Source organism: Fulmarus glacialis, unplaced genomic scaffold (genome assembly GCF_000690835.1).
Source record: "Fulmarus glacialis isolate BGI_N327 unplaced genomic scaffold, ASM69083v1 scaffold12134, whole genome shotgun sequence".
Taxonomy (NCBI): domain Eukaryota; kingdom Metazoa; phylum Chordata; class Aves; order Procellariiformes; family Procellariidae; genus Fulmarus; species Fulmarus glacialis.
The window spans coordinates 64,861-74,886 of NW_009208754.1; the positions used below are offsets into that span (position 1 = coordinate 64,861).

At 38.0% G+C, this 10,026-nt stretch overlaps 1 protein-coding gene across 1 annotated transcript in view; it reads right to left on the reverse strand.

Moving 5' to 3' along the window:
* The window catches only part of RAB11FIP2 (RAB11 family interacting protein 2 (class I)), a 30,121-nt gene extending 20,168 nt beyond the window's left edge, over positions 1-9,953 (reverse strand). Inside the window, exon 1 of the mRNA XM_009576603.1 lies at positions 9,421-9,953. Coding sequence (XP_009574898.1) covers positions 9,421-9,773 — 353 coding nt within the window. The 5' untranslated portion in view covers positions 9,774-9,953. The remainder of the gene's footprint in view (positions 1-9,420) is intronic.
* Between the last annotated feature and the right edge of the window lie 73 nt (positions 9,954-10,026).

The window sequence follows — 10,026 nt, forward strand, 5'->3', positions numbered from 1 at the left end:
CATTAATACTGTATCTCTGATAAGATGGCTGAATTTTCATATGTTTTTACTCAGGAATTACCAAAACTTTAAACTGATGTATGACACTTGCTAATTTGTTTTAGAACAATATCAAGACATAAATTCTTAAGCTTTTGCTGCGTGGAAGAAAGCCTGTTCTTTTAGAACTTAATTTAACTCAATTATTGACATTCTTATTGTGAAAATACTGTATCTCTGATAAGATGGCTGAATTTTCATATGTTTTTACTCAGGAATTACCAAAACTTTAAACTGATGTATGACACTTGCTAATTTGTTTTAGAACAATATCAAGACATAAATTCTTAAGCTTTTGCTGCGTGGAAGAAAGCCTGTTCTTTTAGAACTTAATTTAACTCAATTATTGACATTCTTATTGTGAATCAACAATCACTCTGTGTCTCTACCAGTACTCACCTGCTAACGGCATACCTCTGCATGCTATTTTGACATTCACCAGGTCTGAAGGAGAGAATTCCAGCACACAACTAATACATTGCCTTTGCAGCTTGTACACTTGTTTTCAAAGTAGACTTTGAAGAACTTGACACTAAAAATAAGTTCAGCTCAGAAAACAAAGAAACTCTCTTTACCCTAGGAAGACAACAGAACGGCATAAGGGACTGGACCTCATACCTGATGGGACCAGGTTCAACACTACTACTGATTCCAAAAGAATTTAATCATGAACTCTTTACTCCAGCAAAATTCCTCTGGACTTCAGTGGAATTTCTATTTGAATAATGATTGCTGGATCAAATCTTTGTATAAAAGACAGATATTTAATTTTCATAGGCATTTCAAGGAGGTTTCTTTGTTACCTTGAAGAGTTTATCTTGTTTTAGTTATAATGAAGGTTCCATATGCTTCAGCTCATAACAAGACAATATAAGAAGCAGACTCAAACCATGATTTTCTTCAAATTCAAAGGCGAATAATTACTTTTTTAAACAGATGAGAACAAATGCAGGCAATGCATTTGTGTGGACCTCCACGTGAATGAGCAACTGAGTCTGTAAATGTTTCTTATTAGAATCTGTTTCTACAACACGTGGGCGTGAGCAACAAATAGAAAAAACAGCGCTGTATATAATAGAAAAAAGAATTGGAAAATGAAGTCCACTGTTTTCAGATAACAACATTTGGGTCCTAAAATACTAAATTCCACTATACCACTGCCAATTTAAAAAATTGTAATGCATTATAAAAGCCAATAAAACTTGCTATTTTGGTTTTGTTTACAGTACTTTTAGCCACAATAAATGCTCCATTTGTCAGGCTGCCATGAGCTTATTCTATAGAAAGCCCGTACAAAGTAGGAAAATAGCCAATAACATACACGAACAAAACAGGGTGGCTTTTATGAGAGCAGATGCCCTTTTATTTAATAACCAAATATTACATCCAGTCTTGCAGACAGTCTTTATTTAAACAGACCTTGTACAAAGTCTGGCAAATTTTCCCAACTTCAAAGGAAGCCCTATTGCCTTCTGAATCACATTCATACTTCTTGCTCTCACCTTCAAACGTTCTGTAGGACAACGTCCTCCATACACCCTCTAATTACGACTTTTCCCCTATGGTTTCCATCAGAACAACCCTTGCTTCTTTTTCTCATGTATTTTTGAGTGTGCTAATGGGCTTCGCGTGTTTTGCACAGGTTTCTGATCGTTTTTATTTTGTAAGTATTATATAAATTGCCACTCTGTATGCTGATGATTTTTTTGCACACGTAAAGAGAAGATCAACTGTCAAGGCTGAATAGGAAAAATCCTGCTGACCAGTCAGCCCTGAAAAACTAAACCCCTATCTGAAGAAACACAGCTATTTTCTAACCATGACAAAATTACTCAATTTTGGCCATACCTACAATTAGGGGTGGAAAAAGCAAACTCCCTTATTTCTAAGAAATACAATAACCATCTTCTGCATACTATTAAAGTAAATTCTGTAGTATTAGCAATACTGAACCCTTTACCTTAGTAAAGATAGACAGGAAGAGTGAAGGAGAAAACTGAAATAAGTTACTATAAACGAGCAAGTTACAAAATTCTGGCCTGCCTATTCTATCTAAATAGCTAATGATCTACAAACATACTTATATTTTCAACACAATTTCTTCAGCTGTTCTTTTCCTCCCGATTGCATTTTTTTTCCTATTAACTCAGTTTTCCAACTCACTTTTGCTTATCTGTACTATTCTCATTGCACCTTTCATCCTGCATTCAACAAATATTTTGAAACCAGTATCTTGTTTCTCTTCGATGTCGTCGTGTCTTATCCTCCAAATCTGCCACGGAATTTGACAGTTCCAAGTCTTAGCCCTCTCTCTTCTTTGAAGAAGCATCACTCAACCTATTCTGCTCACCGTGTAACAGTGAGCAGGATAGGCTGACAGTACGGGTAAGAAAAATAGTAACGGTATGGGTAAGAAAAACCACTATGTAATTTTAATTACACTTTAATTATATACTTAAAACTTTAACAGTCTCCAAAACCACTGGGATACTTGTCTACCAATTTCAACAGGAATTATAAGTCTTCTAGCCAGCACATTCAACCTGTGCATGACAGATGACCTTCTGACTCTGTCTTCTTGACAGTGCCGAAGACGGAAAGTACTAAAGGAATTTTCCCACTCATTTTGCTGCTTCTCAAACACGCCACTCTGCCTTCACTCTACCAGTAAATATCTATTGAGCTGATCTAATTTTGCTTTGCTGAAATCATTAGATTGCACCCAAAGATTTTTGCAAAATCTGGATTTTAATTCACAAATTACTGAAGGAATTCTGCAAAAAGCCACATAATCATCACAGCATCCACAAGGCTTCTAACCTTGATTTTACAGGTAGAATCAGCATCCTCATCTGCTAAGCAACTTCAATCTGCTATACAGTGATGAGGAGAATTTTCTACACCAGCAGGTACTTCTAAAATTACCCCTATGAAAGACCATCAAAATCCCAATGATAGAACATGTCCATTAGCTGTCACGGGAAAGAAGTACTTCTTCATCTTAGATTACTATGTTCCAGCTAGATACACTGAAGAAACTTGCTTCACAAAATCCCACTAACATTAATGTCCACAGCTAATGGATAAAAACCAGCATCCAAAGCCCAGAACCATCTTAACATTTTCATTAGCAGCAAATGCACTTTGAAAAATGCAGAAGTATGTTTTGTGATAAATCACTCAGATACCATACCAAAAGACAGCCCCAAATGTCAGTAAGTAGGAAAATTAAAGCAAGGGGCTGAGCACAGACTACATCGTGTATGAGGGGAAACGAAGAAGAAAACAGAGTATTTATTAAAATAAGTGATGACATTCACAAAGATGAATACTATTACTTTCTGGAAGCCAACTGAAATGAGATATACAAAGTAGAGTTTAAAAATAAATATTACAGAGTGACATCGTAACACCACAAAACATATGGGAACTGACACATATCCCAACACCCTTACTAAGGGGTTAGATAACGTCAACTGGAATCAAAGGAATTAAGCGGTTCTAGTTTACTTATTATTTTGGCTAAAGACTATGTGTGAAAACTTATTTTAGAAACAAAATAACTGAAGGTATGAGAATTAAGACCAGTTATTTCAGTTGAGTGTGTGTGCAAGCATGTGTGTGTGCACAGAAAATGGAGAAGTATTTCAATCCAGATGGCACTCAGACTCTGACTCAGAGGATGTGCTTGCATTTGTTGTCAAAATGTAAATGCTGGGAATATGACTAGATAATTTGAAAATATTGCTATAATCCCATAAAGCTACAACTGGGCGCAACTTTTTGTTTTCCCCCATAACCATCTTTCTCTTCTGTTCCTCGCTACTAACTTTCCTTCTTTTTTTTTTTTTCACATTTACTGAGTGGTACCACGAAAGCAACAGCACAAATTCGTATGGATCCTGCAGGATGCTCAATATTACTGCGCCTTTAACAAATTTCGCAGTTACACTCTTTTCACTTTTGACTGGAACGAATTTTTTCTTTTACTTTAACCACAATATTTTGATAATTTCTGTTACAGCCTGCCATTTCCACCACTATTTAGTTTTATCACCTAAAATGCATTTTTCTGGTTTAAACTAAATTTAAGACTCAAAAATAGTAAATAATGTTTACAATGTGTTATGTTTTGTAGAATTATTTTTAAAAAGGCACTATTCCTTAACAAGCGCTGAGTCCTTGACAATCATACTATCTGTTTACTAGTAGTTGTTTGCTTGTTCATAACTCAAGTTGCATTTGAAGCTGCCTACTCGAGCACCTGCCTCTTGCTTATGCTGCTACAGATGAGAGAGAGGACAGGGCAGAGGCAGGCGAAGGGGGAACCTGTCCATATCCAAGAGGGAAGAAGGATGCCAAGAAGGAATTCACATTAATTTGGAGAAAGTCACACAATTTTCGTATCTTTCAGGAAGCTCAGCAGCACTAAAGCACAGGTGCTTACAGCACAGGGGTATTGATCGTAGTCAATTGTTAATTCTTTTTGTTTGTTTGTTTGTTGGGAAGCTGGTTTTTACTATTTTATATGATCGATGTAAGCAGGGAGGCATCTTAGATAAGGCCAAGATTCCTTCAGTGTATTATGCTCAAATAAGCAATTTTACAACACTGCTGCAATTTGGGGGGGTGGGGTGGGGATTGTTGAGGTATTATAGAAACCAGGGAAAAGGGGAATTAAGTGACAAATAAAAAATGCCTCCTCCAACAAAATTTCCCTAAGAAATAACAACTCTATCATCGCCTGCCCCCTCAAATTTATAACATTCCAGACAAGTGTTACATCTTAAATCAGCTGAAGGTATAATAACATTAGCTCTCCAGGAAAGCTAATAAAGGAATAGACAATAAATAGTGTGGAATTAGAGAACAACAAGGATGAAGCAAATGCCAATGAAATAAGTAACATCATGGTGAAAGCTAACGGAAATTTGTTCTTCTATTGCTGTGTTCATTCAGCACACAGGAGAAAAAAAACTAAGCACAGTCATTAAGTAAAACCACTGAAAAATACTTCAGTAAATTAAGACATTTCAGTAAATGATTATTTTTTTATTCCATTATAATTCAAAAATTTGTTCTGATGTTACGCATTGTCAGATCATCAGCAGTATTAAGGCAACTATGAATTATAACCGAATTGAAATTATTACAAAAAAATATATATGCTTCAAAACAACACATTCATTGATCATCATTTACATTTAAACTGCAAGAGCAAGAGAGGTTTATTTTTTCTGCAACAGCAGATGAACAAAATTGTCATGTATTTCTCAGGATGAATTAAAAAAAAACCTGCAGGATTTTACTGCAAAAAATAAAACCATGTCAGAAATCTAAGATCTGAAAACTTACGCTAAATATACTTCCAATAAAGCTGTATCTCCCAAGCTTTTTGAACTATTAAAAAAACTCTGTAAAATCTCTCAGCATCTGGAGCCCGGTTTTCAACTCTGGAGCAAAGAGCAGAAGTAAAAAGAGCCTGTCCATTTCCAACTACAGCAGAGATGCCAGAGACACACATTTTCAAAGTTAGCACAGCGCGATGGGCACTTTTGCACCAACACAGAAAGAAAATGAAGTAGGATCCTGCAGATGCTTTGGCTGAGGTCTCAGGAAGAGACCTAGTAAGGGACCATCTGAGCCACATCTGGATCTAACCATTCCAGGAATTTTCACTTTTAAGAATTTGAAAAATCATCGGTTTCAGAAAGAAAGAGAAAGGACATTGCGTGATGGTGTGTACAAAATTTTCACTATCAAATTATAATAAATATACTGCTTTTTTTCATTAAATATTGTATGAAATCAAGTTTATTAGAACACAAGACCCATAAATCCTATCATGAGGCCTCTGCCTGAAAACTTTACTGCAGAGAGTATTTTTCTTAAGGTGTGACAAGTAACAAAAAAAGCTATACAGAAAAAAGGATTATTTTTCCCTAACATAATGTTTCTGAAGCTGCAGCGAATTTTAAAATTTATTTCTTCCAAATTATAATATATTAAATTAAAAAAAAAATACAAAAAGCTGAATGTCACACACCCCATGATGTTCTTCCTAGGAATTCAAGATCAGCTGGTAGCCTTCACTTCTCATACCTCCTTACTAAAAAAGCACTAGGGAATTGCTGACAGGGTTCAGCATTGTGCAGAATATTAAATATCTTTTTTGCAATACCCTGGTGACTCTTGAGTCTGTCTCTTACAGCACCATATGTACAGCTGTGTTGGAAAGAGGAAGCTATTAAATATATTAAAAAGTAGAAATATTACCAATAGACACTTCATCAAATAACTGGATCTCATTCATCCCCAAACAAAGCAAGAAATGTTAAGGTTACATCAACATGAGAAAATAACTCTGGATTTAATAACACCACAAGCCTGTTGAACATATTTGAAAGTAAAAACATTGCTTAATAAAACAGATTAGTGTTTCTGAAACAATGAATATAGCTTTCAACCATCAAAATGCTTTGGTAATAAAGACATTGGACTTGGTCTTGAAAGGCATTGGGTATCTCAGTTCCCACACCATAGTCACCGCTAGAAGGTCTTTGGGTCCAGATATATTACCCTTAGTTTACTGCCAACACAGGACTAGGAATATTTTGTATCAAAAAGGATTTAATAAAAGGAAAAAAAAAAAAAAGAAAAAGTGTTTTGTTTGAGATCGCATTTGCAAATATATTCTTGAAAGTTTGCCCTCCTCCCACATACACGTACAAATATTGCATCCACAACTCCAAGTAATGCTTAAAGGAGACAGCAACAACACACACGCATTCCACGAAGGCATACAAGTAGAAAACCCTGATAACTTTTCAAAAGCTTACGGACTTTGAATTATTTTTTCAAAAGTGAGTTTCAAAAAGGACATTTTCTGGGTTTCTAAGCACCTAAAGACACCAACAGGAAAAGCAGACTTTCAGTGCTCCTAAGAATTTAAATCGACATTAAGTGAGTATGTGCTGCCAAAAATCCCACTAACCGCCTATCCACACTTTTACACGTATATAAGACTTTTACAAGTACGGCTCTTCGGCTCTAGAAGCCTAACACCCATCAACTTTTAATAAGATTTGCAATCTTAAATGCCCGAGTAACTTCTGAAAATAGGACTTAGGCTGTTGGTAAGAATTTCCCCATAGGCCCCCCATCTTCTGCAGCACAGCTCGCAGGCAGAGCGCAGCAGTCTCGGGGAGGCCTGGTAACTTCAGCGGTGGTCTAGGGAAGCACCGCTGCACACTTACATAGCGTGAGTTCCTCTCTCACACTTCAGAGAAAGAAATGAAAAAATAAAGAACACCTATGAAGCCCTGCTAAGCACAACTTCATGTAAAAATACTGAAGAGATCTGAATGTTTAACTGGCACAAGGACTATGTTAATTACCCCACTTACAAATTTTTGCAATAATTTTGTAAGACTCCAATACTACTTTTGCTAAAACTGCCGCAAAAGCGTATGGTTCCCCAAAGGGAAAAGAGGTTTTGTTACTCACAGTAATACATGAATAATTTACATATTTTCCTCCAGTTTCTGAATACATATTTCTACCTAGTCTTACAAAGCATTTACAGTTAGCAGCATTTCTACTTCATTCATTCACCTTTTTTTTCTGTAGAGCAGCTAGGTGTTTAAACTAAAGTAGTTGCCTATGACTTGCAAGATAATTACAATTGATGATTAAAGAATATTTAAGATGCATGTCTAAAGAGCACTGAAAATTCTTGAATCGAGTGTAAATAGAAATTAAGACCCTAGGGCTACAGGCATTACCATGTATTCCATCAAGATAACTGGTTTGTCCTTAAAAAGATAACCAATTAAAAAGTATAATACTTCAGACCATGAACCCACAAGAGATTCTGCACGGACACGTTTTTCCCTGTTATATGGTTAGTGAACATACTGTCTTGCTAAAAATTTAGTTTACAGAAAAAACCCCAACCAGGGCAAAGACAGCTTTGACTTGTCTTTGGTGCTCCTTCAACCTCAGCCACTGCACATAAGCAGGACCAGGTTTCGAGATGGTTTCTGCAGAAAGAGTTGCCTGATCAACAGGACCTGGCTGGTGTTGCTGTACTGATTTCCGCCCCCAGCTGCCCGCTCCGACTCTGCTGGAGGTTAACGCCTCCCCAGCACAGTCAGCAACAGACAAACGATGCCAGCCTCTTAGTCACTTTGATGCAAAGTCCAGCATCTTACCATAGACCACCGTCACCAACAGAAGAAATACCAGACTTTAATTTTAACAGCTGAGATTTGGGCACAGGAGCCTTTCTAGTCTACTGAAGAGAGACTAGAGGAAGAAAGGCACCTGGGGCAAGAACTTTTTAACCACTGCAGAAAGATTTGTTAGCGCTCATACGTCACTGCCTACAGATAGGTAGCTTGGAGGTCTCCATGCTGTTCTCAGACTACTTCTGTGGGACAAGCATAGCTAAACCAAACACAAATCATGTAGTCGCAGGCATGCCCGCAGTACGTTTACACCTGCAGTTTATTCCTGTACACTTTGGAGGATAAATTACACTGGTACCAGAAATCTTCGTGCAACCATGTCCTAACTAGAAATTATAAAAAATTTTACTAATTTAGTTGAAAAACCCGGAGTTAGATATGTTTACGGTTTAGCCTAATAAACTGCTGTGATGCTTGTACTTTTTTTCTTTTTTTTTTTTTGCATTCCAGTGCCAGAATTTGCTGGCAAATGGCAATTTTATTTGACAAAGGCTTATGTAGGTAATGATGGAGGCTACTACAACAGCAGAAGTTTCTCTTCAGTCTTCTCTGTTGAGGCCTGCTGTACAGAGCAGCCTTAGGATCATGGCCTAAGACTAATCAGGATCAGAAAAGCACTGTGCTGCTGTGGTAAGCCTTCATTAAGTCACAGTTCATCGACCACTAAAACATAAATATAAAATATTTAAAGACACTTGATTGCAGCGATTGAAGGAAAACATTTTAAAAGAGAAAGACACCAGGCTTCGAGGGAGTCTGAGTCTCATACATGGTTCAAATTGAGGTAGGAGTTGAATGGGGATACGGCCCTGAGCAGAACGAAGAAAAATCTTTAGAAAAATAGATTGTAATGAGTTCATGTTGCACACAAGAATTTGTCAAAAAATGTTAATGTTATTGACAGTCCTTCCCTGAGCAGCGCGACCACTGTGATTACAGTAAACTTCTCTCTGGCAGAGGTCAGGCCGCAATGACATAACTGTATATGTCAGGGGCTTTGAACACACCACAGAAGAGGGAAATATCCTAATTTCATTTCCAAGTATGCTGATAATAAGGCTACTACTTCCCCTCCCAAGTGCAAGTGTACCATGAATCCAAATTATAATGAAAAAAACCAACCATCACTTACTCTGTTTTCCTTCTTTGCTTGTCCTCAAATATATCATTCAGACTTATCGCCACCTGTCCCAAAAACTTGTCCAGCCCCACCAGCGACCTGTGCATGACAATCAGGTACAGGATGTATTTTTCTGGATTCTCCTGCATGAGTAATCCAGGGAGCTCGAAGGAGGCCTCTTCTTTCCAGATGGGATCCAGGGTCTTCTCGGCCACCGAGGTGGAATACTTCTCCTTACCCAGCTGTATGATGGTGTAGGCATCGTTGCTGCCATTTTTACCTTTTGGCTTCAGACCTTTGGCTTGAAGGACCGTCACTTGCACGTGAGTTGGGAACCACTTCTGGGCTTGCTCTGCTAACATCATCTTTGAAGACCGCAGCAGCAATAACAAACACAAAGTCTGTAAGTCTTCGAGTTACTGCGTAAGGGCACTTACTGCCGAGACACCCGTCAGGGGCTCAGCCTGGTCCTTCCCCAGCGCTCCTCGCCGCGGGTGGCACTCACCGGTCCTCAGGTTCCCCCCTCCCCACGCAGCCCTACCCGCGGCTCCATGGCTGTGGGCTGCGGGGTCCCCCCGCAGCACCGGCACTTCTCCCCTCCTGCCCCCGGCCTCCCCC